The sequence below is a fragment of the Pocillopora damicornis genome, chromosome 14 (genome assembly GCF_964200805.1).
Source record: "Pocillopora damicornis chromosome 14, jaPocDami1.2, whole genome shotgun sequence".
Lineage (NCBI taxonomy): Eukaryota > Metazoa > Cnidaria > Anthozoa > Scleractinia > Pocilloporidae > Pocillopora > Pocillopora damicornis.
The window spans coordinates 19,613,831-19,634,705 of record NC_142683.1 but is presented as its reverse complement, the minus strand read 5'-3'; the positions used below and the strand labels follow the sequence as shown (position 1 = coordinate 19,634,705).

Genomic DNA, 20,875 nt, shown 5'->3' with positions numbered 1-20,875 from the left:
GGTAACATTCTTCATTAATGTAAACCTAAGGTACATCAGATTGCTTAACTACTCTGTGTTTCAGAAAATTAATTATCACGTTTCATTCACCTGCAACAATGGTTTTACCAATCTGTGGGCTGATTCGTTGTTAGATTGTTGCTGATATTACGAAGGCTACCATGGACGTTTACTTTTTCAGTAAAAGAAATATTTCAATCAGAGGCCACGTTACTGAAGGAAATACGTCACGTTTCGAGAGCACATGTAGCGTTATCGTTATCTAGCTTCCTCCCTTAGAACATGCGAGAAATAACGCTTTCTCCTGATGAATTCGGTCTTTAAACATGGTACCCGGCTGCCTCTAATGACTATGATGAGATAATTGACTTAGACATCTTTCTTCACGGAAGCAACATCGCACCAGACGTCTTCTCAATCACTCTGTGCTTTCTGAAACCGGAGTTTTTACTTATTAAGACATGGTACGGTCTACGGCGATTATTTGGTCATTTCCTTCAAAATTTCTCACTTTTTTTATTTATATAAACTAAACGAGTCTTAAATAACCACCGCACCTGGGTTGGTTTTTTAAATTTTCCCCTTTTGTCTCCGCATAAGGTAAACTGACACCTGGATTAGGTCACATTTAGAGCGCAGTATTGGCATTATGAATAATTAACATCTAGCTGGTTCTTAACCAATTGCAGCTTCCTTCGCTGACAAGCAAAACTTTCCTTGGCCCTCATAATAGATGGCGTACTTCTTATGAAGGTTTCCCCTCCCAGATGGGCGGGTAAACAGTCGCGAAATAAGGCAAAAAATAGACATTTGACATACTTAAAATCAAAGAAGAGCAACTGCCTGTGGCTGCTGTATCAACAAAGTTAACTATGGCCAGATTTTTGGGTTTACTACTTGTATCAGTTGTTCTGTGGATGGAAATGTCAGGTAATGTTTTCGCTGTCGATTCGTATCTGTCGCGGATTATCTCTGTGAACTTTCTTTTAAACCTATTTACTTTAGTAAAAGGGCTTCCTCGTGAAGCGAGGACGTTTTAGAGGACAAAATTTAGATTAGCGCGAAAGGTTTCAGCTTTTGAAACGATTTTCTTCTTTCAGCTCTAATTTTATTTTTAAGATCCAGCGTAGAATAACAGAGGCAGTGAATCATCTGAATTTAGGGTTTCGTGCTTGTCGCTTAAATTCACGAGAACGTCTTGCAACTTTGCCATTTAGTGGTTTTTCTGAACACAACCTGTCTGAGTAAATCCTGACTTGATAGCAGGGTGTTTATTGTAGCCATAGAACGGCGGGTGGAGTTCAGTGGTCTTTGATTGGCAAGCTGTGATTGTCACGCGCCTCTCGATGATGAATATACACTGTTTTTAATTATAAGTCTGCGGCATAACAAAGAAAGGATGCTAAAATCTTATTAAATATAATTTGGCATATCATTGTGCTTTTCAGGTTTGTAGTAATGCTTTTATTCAGCTTTGATTTGTAGCAAGGGGTGCCTACATATTATTTTGCTTCGTTTAAGATTAACGTTTAAAATCGATATTCTTTGATTTGAATGGTATGAATTTTATTGGTATTTCTTTAAAGCAAAAACTCTGGGTTGCACTTATATCAGAATTTCAGCAATTGGCCGCAAAGTTCCCACAAACGCAGTTCAGTTTGTAGAGGGAAAGCTTTCATGTTTGCACAGAAAAGAAAGAAAACATTTACGTGGTTTTCCCGGCACTTACAACCTATAACGCAACTTACAACGCGCGGCTTTCGTGAGCCCATCAAGCAAATGAAAAAAGTTCATAAAAATCTTCAAATAAATCAACGTAATCTGTCGCTAAAACCTTCCCTTTGAACACAGATACAGTATACTGGTGAGTGGAGAGAGCGGAGTCTTTCAGTTTTTCTACCCTGACTTAGGCATCTGATTTACCTTGTTTGAGATTTTACGATTTAACATAACGTTATTAAAACTTCTTTTCTTTTTAAAGCTGATGAAGTAGAAAATAAAGCGGACAACATGGCCAAAGCTATTGAACAACAAAACAAAAAAGTTGAAGAGGAAAGCGAAGCCATGGAGAAAGCGATTGATAACAAAGGAAAACTTGTTGATGCCAAGGAGGAGGAAAATAAATTTGAAAAAGCCAGTGAAAAGATGGCTGCTGTGGGAGATGCCGCCGAGAAGAAACTAGATCAGAAAGGTATAAAATGCAGGAAAGTGTAATCAATGAACTTACGTGTTTGTGTAGAGAAAGTACTGTACAGCTTGTACAACAGTCAGCTTTTTAGGTGGTGTGCGCCAGACCAGGTATTAGTTTTCCTTCTCTTTTAAATGATTGAACAAATTGGCCATCGAACCTGTTGTTATCGTAGAAGAAAACTGTTTATTATGATATATTTAAAAAGTCTCCATCTTTTTCCTTCCTTAATTTTGACTCTTCGTTACTACAGCTAATTTAGTTGAAAAAATTGCCGATGACACAAACACAGCAATTGAAAACCAAGGGAGGAAGGTAGAAGAGCTAGCTTCTGGAGCAGACCTCGCTGAAGATCGTGCAAGCAAACTGGTGGAGAAAATTGGTTAGTTGTTTGTTAATGTGTGAGAAGCGAGATGTGACCTTTATGATATAATATCCTTAAAGGCCGCGTGGTTTGGCTATTCTACTATTTTACTCAGTCTTCTGTCTTCCTCTATTTTACTTGGACACGACTTCCTTGACTTCTCAGTAAACGGAAAACGATTTGCAACATGACATTTAACTCACGTGAACATAGACGTGACAACGATTACAATGACAGGCATTTTACTGAAAACAACAATCAATCACACCAAACCATTTGTGACACTTGTAATTATTGAAACAAATCTCCTATTTCGAACAAAAAGAATTATCGGCTCGTATTTTAATTTTATGATCCGTCAAATGCCTCATTTGAGGCATTTAGTCTAGGCATGATTATATCTGCATTGCTATTTCGGCCAGCTTACCTACTGCATTTTGAAATGTATTTCTTCTTTGAAATATGTTTTTTTGCGTAAAATTTCGAATATACCAATGAAACTGGCTTCGTATAGTAATACCTTCACCAGGTGGGATTTATGGTAATGAGCTTTGAACTACATTTACTCACGAGTGTCAAAATAATCTTCAACAATTGTGTGATCTACAAACCCTAAACCCCATCAACAGCTTTTTTCGGGCTTTCAACCGTTACTTACATATCTGTCGCTCTCACCATTTTCATTACCGGCCGTCGGTTGTTTCCTTCATTTTCGTTCATTTAGAGGTTTGTTGGCAGTTTTCTTTTTGCAGACAGCTGCATTCACATAGCATTTGACGGAAGAACTAAATTACAACGAGTGGAATATATTGCCAGATAGTCGGGGAGTTTTTTTGTAATATCCTGGAGTCTAGCTGGTCTTTCCTAAACTTTATCTTTGGCACAGATACCGACTAGTTTTGAAGGAGTTCGGCACACTCTTGTCAATAAGCCCTTGATATTAATTGGTCAATTCCTTTTTCATTTTTTTTTTGAAAAAATAATCAAATTTGAATCAAGGCACATGCACGTGGCTAACCCGTTTGATTTTAAAGTGCACTTCAAATTCATCGCTCACTTTTGATCCATGAATGTGCTTCTCAGAATATATTTTCGCTGCTCCGTTTTTGACGAGAATAAAATGTTGCACTTCGTTTTCCGTCGATGAAAAAAAAAACGTGTTAAGCATGTCAGTTGCATTATTAAGTTTATTTTCGTGTGGACTCACAAAGGCAACGACATCGAAAAGAAGATAAAGAGTCCTGAGGCGTCGGTGAAAGCTGAATCTCGGATGAGTATCTCCTATACCGTTCCGGTGTCTCCTGTGCCGTCTGCTGACCAGATGTCAGGGAGAAACGAATATGATGAACAGATTAGATCAAATAAGGATGCAGAAAGGACCTACCCGTGGCCAGCTCGTCAAGAATTACAAGGATACATCCCGGACTTCCATAATGACGTGGATCAGGAAACTACAAGTGACATGAGTCTGAAGCCGTTCAAAGAAAACAACGCGTTAGTCGACCATGATGCTTTGTCGAACGAGGGTTTCACGGAAACTCCCGGCTTACGTCGGCACATTTCAAAGACGTTTTACGTTCTTCGAAGCCGGCAGCCCCCTGCAGAAAACGCTCTCCTACCTCGTCACAAGCGACTTGGCAGGCATCGCCATCATTTCAAGGAAAATGGCCTGCAAATAGGAAAGATGGGATTGATTCAACCTACTTCTAAGAGTAGAGAAACGGGTCTGCTTGTGTTACCGAGCGGTGGACCCAATAAACTGTCTGAAGACATTAGGATACAATTAGAGGACGACCAGTTATTAAGGAAAGCGGCCAAACAAGCCTTTAACAATGATGAAGGTAATATTTATGTATCGTACCTTAATTCAACTATTCTTGAAAAAAATCGATGGTTAAAGGCAGGTGCAGCTAAAATCAACCGATAAAAATAAAAGAAAGCATCTGAATATTACCTTCATCTCCACCTGTTTCTCAATATTTACATGCACTTTGTCAAAGAAAGAATTTCATCTTTATAGGCAAACGGAAGTGCTCTCAAGTGTTCTTGGGTTTTCATTTTTTTTTCTCAGAAGTTTTCTCAGCCCAAAAAGCGTAGGAACATGAAATGAATGCCCGACAATAAGTTCGAATGACACCCACTCTGGTAATTTCTGGAAATAAGGCGTTTACTTTACTCTTAGACTTGGATGTAACTCAAGAACTAAGGAAGACCGCGGCGGAGAACAATATGGAGAGACAGTGGATGAGAATAAACTCTATAGGTAGTCCTGAAATGTTACTCAACTGGCCGCGCACAAGCAAGAAACTGGGCTCCATTGGTCAGCAGCAGGTCAGCCTTGTGAGTCCGGGTGAAGTTGATCTACTACAAACAGAATACCCAGAATACCCCAGGCCAAAAGCTACGGGATCTGAACTCGCCGGAATTGTAAGGAGCAGGATAAGTGGGAAAAAAAAACCGGAATACGGTGTCAAGAGCATATAGGGTTTGAAATTCTTGGAAAAAATTCGATATGGTGCTAAGGACTGAAACCAGAAAGGAGCTGAGCCGGCATTATGCAGGGTCAGGAGTTTTTCACGGAGGCATTCAGTTAGAATGTCTTTTGTGGACACCTTGGTAGCCAGTTATCGTATAAGACAAGTGTTCAATACCTCTCCAGTTAGGGAGTGCATACCTCTATCTACTTTACAGCTGGTGCCCGAGTAATGTACTGATTGAAACGCTGTAGGAGTTGTTAAAAATGTCTCTTTTGATATTCATTAAAACTGTAAGCTTTGAAGCGACAAAGTAAATTAATGTTATCGACACAGTGGAATCCTCAAGCAACATTAAAACATTCTGTCATTGCGGGAGTAAAGTCGCCTTTACCAACATTTTTCCTTAACTAGACGACCTGAAGACCGTTCAGTTACGATATAACACTACAACGGTCATAAAACATGGAACGTTAACCCTGTCCATATCGCGCCCTCGGGTACCCAATCTTCTAAAACTGAATCAATGTGAATTTATTTAACTATCAACTACAACGGACTATTACAACGAAATGACTCAACACGTTATGTCATTACAGTTAAACTCCTACAATCACAACTGTTCGTGTTAATCTTCGGACCTTGATCTGTCTTTCTCTTTAAACATCAAACAATTACCTTGCACCGTGGACGGCTCTTTTAGTACTGAGGCCTCGGCTAGGTCGAGCGATATTTTTTTTTCAAACGCAAAAAAATTGGAACAGTGAAGAAAGGGAATTTTACTCATGTTGGCGGCTAATTAATATTTTTTGCTATACTGGAAGCTCTTAAACAATCAACAGTAAACAAATTGGCCCCTAAGCTCTTATGACAATATTTTTATAAGAATTAAGCACAGTCGTTAGCAACATTTATCTTAGTTCAATTTTTAAGATTACTTTGGTAAGTTCTCTTACACTTAACCATAAACGTCACTCAGACTCTTTGTCTGTATCATCTAAAGTGATTTCTGTTAACTGTGTCACCTTAAACCTTCTAATATCATTTTTTTCGTGCATGGAAATTTCAACTGCCTTCTGAACAGGGCCCACAAGGCAAGTGACAGAGTCTTTGAAAAGAACAAGTGAAAAGATCGAGCCGAGTAAAGTTGTCGTATTTCCTGATTCAGCAGTCCGGGGAACTGACACCAGAAACATGCAGATAAAAGAATTCCATCCTAAAAATGGCAAAGGTAAATGGTTGGCTGTTCACATTCCGGACCATATCAGCTATCCACGGAAAAATGTGAAAATTATTGCCTCCAAAAAAGTCGCCAAGGAATTACAGCATGTTGTAGGACCGAACAAGGATACCCTGGCCAAAGAGATCCAGTCTATTTTAGGCGTTGATGAAGAAACTTTACAGAGAATGATCGCTGAAGGACAAGAGGATGACGAGGACAAGGTTGATGATGATGACGACGATAATGATGACGATGTTGAAGGTGACGATGACGATGATGATGATGACGACATGAATGACGAGGACAATCCAGTAAAAGAAGATTATAATGATGACAAAACATCTGAAATGTGTGATTCCAAAGCCTACCGCAACACAAAAATTTGTCAAATGTTCAAAAAAATTAAGAAAAAGGTCAAAGATGGCTCTGGAGAGGACAATGATAGCCCGAAAATTCACGTTGAACAGCCAGAAGGCTTTGAACTAAGATGGGAAGATATTCTTAACAACTTTAAACATTTTAGTTCAAAAAGAAAAGAACAAGTTTGCAAACTGTTTGGACTACATAACAGACGATGTCACCGAGTGAAAAAGCGAAAGCGTGATTTTAAACGAAAGCTAAAGAAATATCTTCTTCGAATGTTGAGAAAATTCTTAAAAAATAATAGAAGTGATTTCGAAGAATATTTGAGTAAAAAGCTAAAGGATGCGCTTTCTGGAAGGCTTCAGCCATCAGACGATGGTCTTTTGCACATCTATTCAAAGAATTCAGGGAAAATGAACATGGAAGATTTCTTAAAAGATCTGAATGATGGCACACTAACTCGCCCACGTGTGAATTATCAATCCTCGTCCCTATCTTCTCTCGGCCAAGATTCTCTCACTATGGACGACAATACAGTTAACGGTAATGTATTTCGAGTAACGCCACAAATGAATAAACTAGCCGGAGACGAGGGTCAAGACGCTCCTTCTGATGCTGTGTCGGCGCTAAATAATATAATACATCCTTTGCTCAATGATCAAGACAACAAAATAGATGAGAAACTTCAAACGAAGATATTACAAGAGGAGCTAGGTAAGCATTCCATTTCCATCCAGAGAAATTAAAAATTGAAATTGTAGGGAGGTGTGAATAACATTTAAGTGGAATCGAGGATAGTTTTTGGAATCAGTAAATGTCAAAAGCTTTTTGAGATTTTCTTCAAGCTCGTATAATTTATCAGCGTGAGGTTTTCATCTTCTAAGAGGTGAAAGTAAATTTTTACAAACGGTTCATTACCTCCAATACTTTTCTCTCTTGAGTAGTGCCCTTCACCCCAGTCTGTTCAGTCATAGTCTTCGCTTGTGGAAGTGAACTCGTAATCTGTAAAAATCTTGCCATGATTTGCTTGAAAATTTAAATTATTCAAATCTTATCTTTGGACCTGAGATGATATGAATGCCAACCTTAAGAAGATCAACAGTTATTTTTTTGGTGTATTATCAACCAAGCGTTAAGTTGTGTCAAAGTGCTGCAAAAGTTAGCTGCGAATCCAACGGATGATTCAACGGATATTTCAGGTCATGAGGTTTTGCTGAATTGTTTCTTTTATCAGGTAACGTCAATGCAGAACAAGAAGAACAAGAACGACAGAAAATCAAAGATGCCTCAATGAACGATCACTTGATGTACATGTATCAGTTACAGAATCTGGCCAATCACAGGGCTGGGGTGACGGCACCGAACGGAGTGATCGGGGGCCAGCCAATCAGCGTGGTGAGTCCGCACCAGGTTTCTTTGATGCAGTTGAACCTTCCCGACAAGAACCCGGATATACCTTTGCTAGGTTCCGATTCATCGAAACCTTCTCAGCCGGAAACAAAAACGAAGAAAAAGGCATTTCCTCTCAGAAAACCAGTTTTCGATTTTAGTAAACAAGTTTTTCCTTTTAGTAAACGGGTTTTTCCACTTAGGAGTTCACCTCTCAGACCAAGGTTGGTTGGAACGTTCAGAATAAAGTCTCCAGGCCCCTGGAGACCTGCAACGAGAAGCTTTTGGAAACGAGACTTTATAAAAAAAACATCAAACAATCACTCACCTCAGATGGAGAGAAAGAGGTCAAAGAAAATATCTTAAAGATTGCTAGTTTGACAGTTGTGTATCTCAGCTACAATGTAAATTTTTGTATGTTTTAATCCCTAATCCTTGTGAGACTGAACATCAAGGTTCATTATCGAAGATAATATGGCGTTAATGTACTTTACTTATTTAGGGAAACGCACCCAACCGTTTTATAGTTACGCACTTAGATGTTGAGGGAGGGTCTCAAACAGTCCTTGATGACAAACTGATGTTACTTGCTTGGGTAGATTAAACCTTTGAGTGCAGCCAAGCGTTTTAGGAAATGACAAAGGACTGTTGTTGAGCTCAGGAATTTTTCCTGAAGATAAACATGATCGAATAAAAAGATTAATGAATGATCAGCATCGAAAAGAGTCAGTAGAAGGCAAGCTACTCAGCACGTGTAAAACACAGTTGTTAATTTTGTTTCCTATTTTGTTAAGATAAATAAATATTAAAATTTTTCACTAATCTTTGGGACTGTGTATATGCAGAGACTACAAAGCAGGTATATCAAAACTGACAGACATTTATACGGTCTTTCAAGTATTACATACAAGTATTACACCAATACTTCATCGGATAGGGGAAAAAGTCTCGCTTACAAAATATGACTTGTTAACAAAGGTAACAAAATCTACGAAGACGAGAAAACTGAGCTAAGCAATAACAAAAGCCACGAACAAAGTCAATAACGTCTGAACTTGTTTGCAATTAAGAATTATCGTGTTCGTTTTTCTAGGATTACACTTGGTCTCTTCAAAAACACGTTTTTTATTCTTTAATAAACAAAACGAGTTAGATAGTTTTTTGAACTACATGGACGGCATACGTTTTGGTGGAAGATGTGTTGATGTTGCCAAAAAACAAAGTTAGTAATCCCCAGGCCAAGTAACCAATGTTTTTGGGGCACTACAAATTATCAAAAGATATCATAAGTGGCAATTACAAATTCAAATTTTTTAAATAAAATTACCTGTTTTTCTTTTTTAATAAATACTGTGTAATTCTCTTTGATGTTTGGATCATTTTTCTTTCCTTGAAAAAAGAGAATTTAGGCACATAAAAAAATTATGTACTACGGACACACCTGTTACAAAATACATAGTAATACCTACTGCTAAATTCTCGTCTATAACGCTTTGGTTTTTTCCAAATTTTTCTGTAAACCGAAAATAAGAATTTGAGGTGGCTTGCTGTAATTGTACTACTTAAATCATGTTAATTTCCTTTATGCTCCTTGTTACTTCTGGACCTTTTTATAGTCTATTGTTATTCTAAATAAAGTTATAATTTTGACCAAAAACGTTTTGAGAAGGCGGGGACAAGCTTGTGAAATGTCAGAGAACAACAGGTCAAACCATAAGACACACCTCCCAAACCTGAAAAATTACCTTATCTGCTTGTTCATTTCACATTACAGCGAGAGGTGACAATTTCACTGCACTCACAATCCTTCCCATGTAAAATGGCACGATTTTTCAAAAACTCTTTGTTTGATATTTCTGTACTGGAGGTAAGTGTTACACTGTCATCGCCATGTTCTTTCCCCTTAAAGCTAGGTGAGCGCCCTTGATCTCTTTTGCCTTTCCATTTGTCCCGAGTCCAGAGACTCAAAGAGCTCAAACCATCGTTAGCACTGATATCCTAAGGTTCGAACAAAGGCACATTTCATTGATCTACAGACAGTTTAAGGGGATCATTTTTTGCTGCTGTTTTTCATATTTTCTGTCATGTTACGTGATGTTAGTTCATTGATTTTTTTTCACTATATTTTATAAACATTAAAATCTAGGAAATACTGGAATAGCGCTAAGAAAACTAGAAACACGAACACAATTCAGCTTTGCTTATCACTTTACTTTGGCTGAAAATGTTGAATGTTAAAAATTTTACTCAATTGTATTTTTTCAGTGAGTCAAGGGAACTCATTCAAGATAACATGGCGCCCTCAATTTTACTGGTATCTCTTGCATGTTGCCTCTGTATGGGTGAGTAAAGCTTTGCATTTCTGTTCTTCCCTTTGTAATTAATACTTTATAACCCAGCACATCATAGCATCACAGCAATATGTATTGAAAGACGATGATGACATAATTAACACTAATTCTGAGATGACAGTACGTATCAAAACTAACACCTAGCGTGTATGTTAACTCAGTATTAATTTCTCTCTTTCTTTAAAAAACTCGCTCAGATGTTTATAGCTCTGTGCTTTTGAATGGACATTACCATTCAACTTAATTTAGTACTTTCGCGACCTGTTCGACGTTTTGAATCGTCCACAGATTTGTCCCTGAATGTAATGTTATGTGATCTTTTTGAGGGACGAGGACAAGTTTGACGCTTTTTTCAATCCTTTTTCTTTTACTTTCAGCAGTGACGGGTCAAGACAACGAGCGCAAGAATATAAAAATGCTTTTTGTTCCGGTGGAAGTTATGAAAGAGCTGCATAAGAACCTCGCAACAAAAGACTTGACCCAGGGCTTACCGGGCCAGGGTACTCTGCAATGGACCCCAGTCCGTCTTCCTGGCGACAGGAGTCATACATTCGAAATTCGAATCAATCCCCACACGGCGCACAAGTTGAACATGAACTTTCAGCATTTTAAAATTGGTCGGGGCCACGGTCTTCTTCTTGAGCTAAAAAATGTAACTCTTTCGACGAAAGGAAAGACCGTCTTGGACAGTTTAGTAGAGTTTTATAAAAACTGCGGTGGGGAAAGAAATCATCGGTTGGGGATGCGCGTGATACATCACTCATTACCCATGATACACCGTCACAACCCACATTCGCTCTTACTACCAGGTGACATTCCGTTATTGAAGCGGATTCAAAACGCACTCGAGCGTTTTTTCCCGAGGCGCCACGACGGGTCGGTAGACGTTTTCCAGCACAAGGATTCAAGTGGAGCCGTTCATTTTCTTCCGTTTGAGGAGGTTCGAAGACAGGTCAACAATCTTATAAAGAGGACACTGGTTAAGAGAGATTGTGTTAAAATCAGCACAAACGCTTTGACTCGTGCTCTCAGTCAGTTCAGAAAGAATTATGATAACAATACAACAACCACACCAAGTTTAAATGAAGAGGATGGTTATAGTGATGAAACTGACAGTGTAGACAAACCTGCAAGGAATGACAGTCAAGGCGAAGAGACAGAACAACTCCTTTCTTTTTCGCGTAATCTTAATCCGCGTCCGGTCAACAAAGTCAATCTTACTTCATCTTCCGCTACTAACGTACCAAGCGATGCAGCAGCGACGAAAATAGTTACTGCTTTGGCAGATTTAAGAAAAGAACTCAAAGACTTTTCAAGTGGCCTTATAAAAAATATGAGTCAGTCCATTTCAAACAACTCTAAGGAAACTGACAGCATGAGCACCTCAAATATCGGAATAAATACAGATGACAAAACAATTGGTTCTAATGGGAATATGGGTAAAAATATTAGCAGTGATAACATCGAAACTCCAGACGAGAAAAGCAATTCCAACTTTGAAAAATCTGATAAAAGTGAAGTAAAGAACGAACGTAAAAAGATGAGTAGCGATCAAGACAAAACAATAAACAGAATCAATAACAAAAACGATGACAACAACTATGGTACTAACGACATGACCAACAACAGCAAAAGCATCATAAACAGCAGCAACATAGATGAGAGAGTAATTGCAGTGGCCCTGAAGCTGAAAAATATCGAAGATGATTTGAAAGCCGATATGCAAAAGACTATGCTTAATCCCTCTAAGACTATTTCGAAAATTTCAGGTGACTCGATCAATGCGAGACCTGTCAATCAAACTGCCAATCAGTTACAGCGACTCAAGACTGCAACGGAATATAGCATTACTACGAACGTATCTGCTCATTTTAAAGTTTCTGATGAACAAAAAAATGAGAAGAAACAAACTAAGATTCGAAAGGATAACGCAAAATATATAGGAAAACATAAAAATCGTCGCGGGAATAAGAAACAAGTTTCACTTTCGTTTCACTATAAACCAAAATCATTGAGGTTAAAGCTACGTAATAAAGGTAGAGATTATCTTAAGACTGAAGACAATGAACAGGAAGAGAATATGCGCAAGCACAAGGGTAAGGGACGATTTGTGCATTTCATTAACTCACGAAGACCAAAGATCAAAGAATTTATGGTTCCAGATGAGCGCGAATCTGATGAATACAGGCAAAGAAATTTTAACGACTCTCCTGTAGAAGCAGTAAACAATGATGAAGACAACATGAAAGTTGGACTATTAAGGAAGCTACGTTGGCTTCGAATCCACGGACATGCGCCTAAAGTGCGCAGCCGGAAGAGTCCGAAACTTCGTGTGGTTGTATACGACGATGAAGACGAAGAAAAAGAGCCACATCAGGAACGTTGGCATAATAATGAGATCAATGAGTACGAAGAAAAACCTCACGAAGACGATACCGAAACAGAGTCAGAAGCCGGGTCAGAATTTGAATCAGAACACGTGTCTGACTCGTCTCATCGCTCAGCGTCGTTGCTCAAGGATGAAGAAAATACCAAGCCATACAATCAAGGAGAGGCAAGTCATTCTAGATCTGACAGTGGGTCTGACATGCAGTATTTATCAGATAGCATAGGAGATGACTCCACCCATTTAGGACGGAGCGACAGCGGTGTGGACGTCCCTGATTTAGAACCTTACTTGAAAAAACATTATGGTAAGTAGTTACGGGCGAGTTTCATCCATTATCGAACATTATCATTACCCACAACAGCACAGACTGTTTGTTTAAACTGAGGACAACATCGAATCCTGATAACTCGTCCAACATAGTGGCTTATCTTATACCGCTGTGTTTTTCAACTTCGTTTGCAAGATTATGAGTTAAGAAAGCTTTGATTGAGCTTTGTCTTTAAGAGAATTATTTAAATGGTTTTATTTTGTATGTAGCGGATGAAGAAGATGAAGAGAATGAAGAAATACAAATGTATAATGAACAAGATGGAATCGATGCACGAAAGTTGGGAGATTCGATGGAAAAACATATTAGTAAGACGCCAAAGGAGGATAATGGGATTCTAGTCGAGGAGACGAACAAGATTGATGAAAATAACGATGAAGTATCTGGTAAAGTACATATTCACAAAATCCCTTTTAAGATCCAAGAAGACTCAGAGGGAGTGGACACTAGTCCCTTCAAAGAGCCCCAACACGATGCACTTGGACTGCAGCGAGTATTGAGGCCCGGACCCGATTTCACATCCATGGCATCACAGCCGCTCCCTTTTGCCTCCAATCCGTCTATGACTACATTAAATCAGAACGCCTTGGATATGTCTCCAAATATGGTCCTACCACCCGAACAGTCGATGATGATATCTGCAGAACTTCCCGAAGCGAACGGGGCAACCACGCCTGTGGAGAGGCCTAGCCCTGCTGCACTCACAGGGCTCAGTTTTCAACCCAGTGTAACGACCCAATTTAACAGTATGATGCCGCAAACACCGTTTCCACAGGTCAGTAGCATTATGCCAATGCAGTCAGCCGCGTCTGAAGAATCTCAAGTGGCTTCAGTGACACCCATCATGCAACCGGGGCAGATAAGAACAGTTATATCACGTGTTAAAAATCGGAAGGAATCAGAGTTACACTCGAGACATGCTAGCAAGACCTCGGGTGTAGGTAAAAAACACATAAAATTTAGGAGAAAAGATGCAGTTAATGTGGACGCTGGAAATATGAAAGCACTAAGGCAGAAATAGTATAATTTAAGGTCAGAGTGCAGACGTTTTATTAGTGGATAAATGCCAGTGGTGATTTTTAACATAAGAGAGAATGCATACCAAACTATTTCAGTATAGCGCAAATCTTTGATCTGAGATATTTTGCTCTTTCCACATTTTCTAAAAGTTCTCAGTGTAACCGCCTGTGTCAGTTTGTGATGTACCGTGGTGTTTCAAGGTTAGAACTTCTATAATGTTAATGATATAATGCTAAGTTACCTTTGACATTTTGAAAACTTGAGGTAAGCATAGGGGCGTTATTCTTACGACTATGATTGGTTACAAATGTTATCATGCATGCAGTATAAGAGCACGGGTTAAAGGTTTTAGGTTGATTTCTAATCGCCATATTTCCTTGAATTACGTTTGTCGGATCAGCAGAATATAATGTGTTTTGATTAAGTTTTAGTTTGATATTACTATCCTAACTTGCCATAACCCATATCAGTAAGCAGCATGGACGACTTTGAAGTACAGATAGGCATGAGATTTTTAATGTTGTCCAGACTTCGTTGCACCAAAATCTTACTCAGAGCATGCGCACACTTGAATGTATATCTCTCGAAATAAAATTATAAAACCTCGGATGAGCTTCAGAATGAAAATTTTCAATGGTCCTGATTGGATTGCTCAGTCTTGGTTTTTAACTCATACACCCTAGTTCAGTCTTATACGGAGAGTACTTGTTTCCGGTATCGCGTAGCTTTTCATTGTGGTTTGTGAACGTTATACTTGCCTTCCGATAGCAGTGTTATGTGATCACTTGCCGTATTGGCGGGCAGAAGTTAGTTAAGATCCGTTTTATCAAAGGTTACAGTATTAGTCCTCTTCTTAAACAGAATGTCAGGTTATCTCTATAGCCTTGGATGTCAGAAAACATAGAATGCTCTCAATTTAATTTGTGATCAGTTATCGATAACATGTTACCTACTTAAACCAGGAAATTTTAAAGCGTAAAACGAACTGAAATCAGTCAGTATAATTGATGTAAGCCTTGAAACAAATATCTTTACTTCTTGAATAAACAATGAGAGGCTTCTTTTGATGGGTGTGCAAGTCAACTTCAAATTCACTCTTACTCCTTCTAAAAGAGCGATTTCGTGGTTCATATATTCGGTTAGTTCCAAGGAAAAGTACACTGCCTGATTGATGGTCTTCTGTGCGATTTTTCTATGTTGTGGTGCTGGTTAAATAATTCTTCCCACCCCTCCCACGCGGCCACGCCTCTTAAGCTTGCTCTTTGATTGAATACACTTTGCCACTTCCTGTACCACACCTTGTACCATGTCTTTGAATGAGTGTTTGCGAGTCCTTTGGAGGTTGGAATGATTTGGTCTCGTTATGAAATAGTAACAGGAGGCCATTAATGGGCTCCTGATAGTGTCCAAATTTTATGATGTAGGAACTTTAAGCGCAATGATTATGCCTAAATACTACAGCCCGTTTAAGAGCTTTCTTATCCAGGTATTATTGTGTTGTCACGCAATGCCGATTAAGCTAAATTGCGTGACTATTTCTAATCCACCACGTAACTGAAGAGCTTTACGTATGAGATATGCATCCGAGAGGTGTCAGATTTAACAGGTAATAACACTTTGTACATCACACAGCCAAAGTCTTTGGAAATGGAAGATGATTTGGATCAAATGGATCAAAGATGCATATCGAAACGAGTACATCACACGAGCGCTGTATTACCAGGGCAAATATTTCATGATTTGAAAAAATGTCTTCATATTTACTTTTAAATTTAGAATAAGCCAATCACCTTTCACTAGTAATCCCTAGAGGTGTTTACGTCCAAACTTTGACGAACCCCCGCCCCGCAGATATTTTTTCTGATTACAGTGAAGGACCTCTAAATCCTTTCCAGATGGCGGTTTTGTGCTTAGCCTGTTTGAGATATATGCCTGTGATTTCGCTGTCAATTAACTCGTGATGCTCATTAATAATATTGCTTGAAAAGCTGCAATCACATTTGAGGCGGCTTGGTGCAGATGTGAATTTTAATTGAGGTTGACAGGGGTAGAGTGAGGTAATAGAAAAATTCCACGTTAATTATTCGGAATGCGAAGAATAATTGAACTCCTAAATAACTCTTCACTATTGTTATTAACAAAGTCAATTATAGCGCTTTCAGGCTCTTGATGTCGCTCCTTTCAATAGGGAAGACGACAAAGACTTGGACAAGACAGTCATTGATCTCAAATTCCGAAACTCTTTTGTTACTGGCTAGTCGAGCTTGAAGAAAATTTCGACCCGCGTCAAGAGCGGGCTTTACAATCAGAGACAAATTAGACACAGGTTAGGAGGTGACTGTTGTGGTCACGCAGTGTTGGAATAAGCGACAGTTTACGCACTTTGACTGTGTCTACCAATCGTAAAAAGTTATGAAAAACATTCAACTGGCATTTGGTTGACCCTCGGGGCAATTTGATCTTTGCTTTCTCGCTACGTTTGGAGTATAAACAAAGGAAAAATGGCTTCTCAGAAAGCCATGGAGGAATTGGCTCAACAGTCAGGTTTTGAGGATTTGTCATTCGCTACAAGGACATATCGTCCGGAATACGCTTCGTCTCCAGACCTACGAAGATCGTACAGACGTGAGTATCTAAAGGAATCGATTTAACGTCCAATAACATGAACTTCAAGTGAACATTTCTGCAATAACTTTGGTTTGACATATGTCCTTTTGTAGCTCAACGCGTGATCCGAACTTCTGAAATAGAATCTACGTTACGTGCCAAACTTGCTTTCACCGCAGGTAAAACAACTTTTTAATATATCCTTAAGTGGAAGAATGTTAAGTTTCTTCTAGAATACGAATTTTGAGGAGTACAAATATTTGATTTGAGAACTCGATGGAGGCATCTGTAAGCATTCCTTCACATTACCTTTACCACTCTGTAAAACTCATCGCAGTTCTCTAACTTAGAACTATCGATGCTTGCCGTATGTTTGTCCTGGGAAATTTAGTCTTTTGTTACTTTGTCTTTCATAGTAGCTGTTTATATTTTATATCGATTGATTAGCCGGAGCTAATTTGTATGTGTTGGTTAAATCTTACCAGGGGGGCGCGATCGGGAAGGCCGAAATATTTTGACTATACCAGCCGGAAAAACTGAAAATTTGAGCGTAGATCAGCTTGGAGATACTCTCTCCTACTTAACTCAATCACCAAGGTATGTTGAATTATTTAAACTTTCAATGTTGTTGATGGATTCTTTTACAAAGTTATTATTTTAAATTTGGTGTCTCGTAGCGCACACGTGTGACAGATGCACTTTTTGTGGATAGTTCCGTAAACAAAACCACAGAAGTGAACTGACAAGCAGTTACGAACCCCTTTTACTTTCAGCAATACTTGGAAAACAAGCAAACCTAATTTGCACATTGAAATTAGATTCCAATGGTTGGAATTTGGAAAAAAATAATTAATTATGTGAAAAAACTCTTTGCGGTAATTAAACTGGTTTCAATGGATTTAAAATTTGAGTCATAAATCTTTTTAAATGACAGATCTCTGAAGTGATTTTTATTTCTTATCAAACTTGGTAATTTTTAAGGAAAATTTAAAATTCTCTTTGGAAAAGTAGTTTTATTTTGTTTGCTGGAATTTAATTATAGATTTTGAAGAATTCTTGACTTTTATATCAATGAAATGATCCCTGCAGATAGCATCGCTATTTATTATGTACACAATACAATTATTCACTTAGAACTGCAAGTTTCATCAATATATATTATAATTGATTAATGACAAACTAACCAGATTTCACAATGTTTTTGGGGGGTTTCAGATGTTCAATTATTTGATAAGGTTATGATAGTAGACAACAACACCAGTTGCAATTTGTTTTATTTGAATTTTTTGCTACTGGTAATTACTATTATCCTGAGAAGTGTTCCCACTGGCTGGTGTGGTGGCCTAAGGATACCAACTTTTGAAACAAGAATTTAGCCTGGTTGCTCATGCATTTGAGAATTGGAGAGAATTATTTTAAAACCAGTGACACAATAAATCCTGGCTAATAACAAATTTTCCTTTTAAGGAATGGAAAACAAGGACAGATGTACATGGTTATAATTGACCTTAGGGGCTCATCTTGGAAATCTGCCAAACCTCTTCTAAGAACTCTTCAGGTTAGTAATGATCATTAGTTAGCTCAGTGTAAAATGTGCTTAGAACTCTTCGGCTCAGTAATGATCATTTATTAACTCAGTGTACTTTACAGTGTGCATAGAACCCTTCACATTAGTAATGATCATTTATTAGCTCAGTTTAAAGTGTGATTAGAACTCTTTAGGTCAGTAGTTATCATGTATTAGCTCAGTTTCCTGTACTTTGCTGCTGCACATGTATGTGGAGCTGCAACAGGATGAGCAGGGAATTGATTTTCCAGTTTTGGGATATAGTAAATTATTGTTTTTTTATTTTTAAATTTTGAAACAAAAATTGAAAATTAAAAGTGTGATTGGTAGTTTACTTCCTTTTTCACTGGTGGCAACAGGGGATAAATGAGAGTAAATATCAAGAGGAATGGAGAAATCAGAACTTGAACTTAACTTATTTTAAAAGTTTTCCGGTTCATCTTAACAGTATGCTCTATGTAACAAGACTGATCATGTCTCAAACAGTAATTATCATGTCAGTGAAGGTTCTTTCCTAATTGTTTTCTAGGAAACAGTTCCAGACAAGGTACATGAAGTCTATATTATTAAGCCAGATGCTTTCTGGGAAAAACGGCGCTCAGGAACTGGTCTTAGAAAGGAACAATCTAGTGTTGCATTTGAGGTAATTGGCCTGAACCTTTTTTTATGTATCAAGGAAACCTTCCCTTGGATTTCCTGTATTTTGCAATTCTGTCAACTGCGATAGTACGTTCAGTGGGAGTTTGTGTTACCTTATCCAGTCAAGTTTAAATTTGTATTTCAAGCTTAGCTGTTTCAGATTACTATCAAGAAATACAACCTACTTTGTTGTAAAAATTTTTAAGGCCTCACTCAAAACAGTCTCGCATGCTACTGGAGGACAGTGTACATGGCTCACTCTATCAACTTTGTTTTACAGACGACATTGTTGTCATCATCAAGTAAACTTCATCAGTTTGCTGAGGGAAGTCAAATTACTCAAGAGCTGGGTGGTACTTTATCATATAACCATAACAGATGGATTGATACTAGATTGGTAAGTCTGATAACAAATTATGTAACATTAAATAACAAGTATTATGTTTTTATTACAACAGACAGATTGATAAGAAATTTGTAGGCAAACACCTCTCAAACCTGTTTTTAGAATTGGATGTTGTTTAATTTCAGGAAATTGAGCAAATTTCAGATGAGTCAGTCTCTTTGAATGAAAAATTTGATGAATTGGAACAAGACCTAGACACCCATCAGCTAGGTAACGACATAGCAGAAACAGATGGCCTGATTCGTCAACATGAAACCAAAAGGGCATTGTTAGATAATGTTGCTTATCCACTGATCCAAAGAGGAGAACATCTTATCAGCTCAATTAAAGCTAATGAACCTCCTACACCACCAAGCCAAAATTTCACTGGTAGTCCTGCTTCTTTACCAAGCCAAGAGCGTCAACAGGTGGAAGGTAATGTGACTCAACTAAAGCTGAGATGCAGCCAGTTGATGGACATGTGGGAAAAGAGATGGAAAGAGTTGATACAGCGTATGGATCTACTGGAGTTTGATGCAGGATATCAAAAGGTACACTGATGGCAGTTTTGGCATTATTTAAGTGAAAGAAAGGCCATGACCTATACCTCAGGAAGCTCAACTAGGGCTAATGTGTTGGGCATCACACAAAGGAATACCTCTATTTTGGAAACTGAAGGTTCTCAGCTTAGACAGGTTTATTTTAACTGATCACATATATTGGCATTTCACTGGCCATTGATTAGTGTACAAAACTTATTTGTTATGTATCTCTGTCTTCTGCTTGTTAGAACCAATTTTCACTTGCTCCCTGCATCAAAATACTTTAAATTTCTGCTGTATTTGTATGAATGATGTATACACTAAAAATTTAATTTTGTGCTGTTTTCTCTCTTAGTAAACTTGGGGCTTTTTTTTACCTTGCGGATATGCAAAGCATAGAAACCATTTTTATGGGGACTCCAAAATGCAAACGAGTCACTCTCTCATTCACTAAGGTGTAGACACTGTTGACTGATACTGTGCTAATTTCTTGTCCTGAACTTGCCTGAGTGTATGACATCACAATGGAATTATCTTACATATGGGCTTCACTTTTATAGCAGACAAAAATAATTATCTGCTTTTCTGAGTACTTGTGGAAATCACTGCCACATATCTTTAATTTTAATCGGTGAAAAAATCTTGCAGGCACATAAAATGCATTCTGAGGTATATAGTTTCCAAGGCAAAGAGATTAATAGGTTACAATGCAACTATGAGAGACTGTGAGGCAAAACATGACGTAGGAATGGAAATTAAGGTCTTTTGGCTTGTGCAGGCAAGAAAGATTTGGATTGCAGCATCTAAATTTGATCTGTTTTTGCAAACGCAATTCAATAAACACAGGATATTATTTTGTAGACCACCTGAGGTATGCATTTATTATTCTGCAGAGTTAGATGGTCACCATCATTCTGGATATCTTGTGACTTTCTGTAAGCAAAGTCAGAAAGTGATACAGAAAAAAGTTCGAGACTCTTTTGGAGTACAAGTAGCAAGTTTTGCTGCAAGACTGCTAATTGCAAGTTTGCAGATGTGTTCCATTTC

General features: G+C 38.2%; 3 protein-coding genes across 12 annotated transcripts in view; all 3 read left to right on the top strand.

Annotated features, from left to right (window-relative positions):
- Window positions 1–681: 681 nt before the first annotated feature.
- On the top strand, window positions 682–8,822 carry LOC113679170 (uncharacterized). 2 transcript variants are annotated; one of them, XM_027196121.2, is made up of 5 exons: window positions 682–930; window positions 1,982–2,191; window positions 2,442–2,570; window positions 6,111–7,325; window positions 7,846–8,822. In XM_027196121.2, the coding sequence occupies exons 1-5, from the start codon at window positions 873–875 to the stop codon at window positions 8,364–8,366; spliced, it is 2,133 nt and encodes a 710-aa protein (XP_027051922.2). In that variant the 5' UTR covers window positions 682–872; the 3' UTR covers window positions 8,367–8,822. The 2 variants fall into 2 exon arrangements, with proteins under 2 accessions (XP_027051922.2, XP_089051057.1); XM_089194931.1 differs by lacking the exon at window positions 682–930 and adding an exon at window positions 1,326–1,448.
- Window positions 8,823–9,740: 918 nt separating this feature from the next.
- Window positions 9,741–15,137, top strand: LOC113679176 (uncharacterized). Of its 4 annotated transcripts, none has more exons than XM_089194930.1 (4): window positions 9,741–9,867; window positions 10,266–10,342; window positions 10,732–13,044; window positions 13,278–15,137. In XM_089194930.1, exons 2-4 carry the CDS (start codon window positions 10,294–10,296, stop codon window positions 14,087–14,089), a joined length of 3,174 nt encoding a protein of 1,057 aa, XP_089051056.1. In that variant the 5' UTR covers window positions 9,741–9,867; window positions 10,266–10,293; the 3' UTR covers window positions 14,090–15,137. The 4 variants fall into 4 exon arrangements, with proteins under 4 accessions (XP_089051056.1, XP_027051929.2, XP_089051055.1 ...); XM_027196128.2 differs by having other exon boundaries at window positions 10,729–13,044; XM_089194929.1 differs by lacking the exon at window positions 9,741–9,867 and having other exon boundaries at window positions 10,109–10,342.
- A 1,258-nt stretch (window positions 15,138–16,395) lies between these two features.
- Window positions 16,396–20,875, top strand: part of LOC113679141 (obscurin) — a 97,779-nt gene continuing 93,299 nt past the window's right edge. For all 6 annotated transcript variants that reach the window (XM_089194837.1, XM_089194834.1, XM_089194836.1 and 3 more), the window contains exons 1-7: window positions 16,396–16,713; window positions 16,809–16,874; window positions 17,181–17,292; window positions 18,163–18,253; window positions 18,792–18,905; window positions 19,182–19,298; window positions 19,433–19,837. In XM_089194837.1, coding sequence (XP_089050963.1) covers window positions 16,590–16,713; window positions 16,809–16,874; window positions 17,181–17,292; window positions 18,163–18,253; window positions 18,792–18,905; window positions 19,182–19,298; window positions 19,433–19,837 — 1,029 coding nt within the window. In that variant the 5' untranslated portion in view covers window positions 16,396–16,589. The remainder of the gene's footprint in view (window positions 16,714–16,808; window positions 16,875–17,180; window positions 17,293–18,162; window positions 18,254–18,791; window positions 18,906–19,181; window positions 19,299–19,432; window positions 19,838–20,875) is intronic.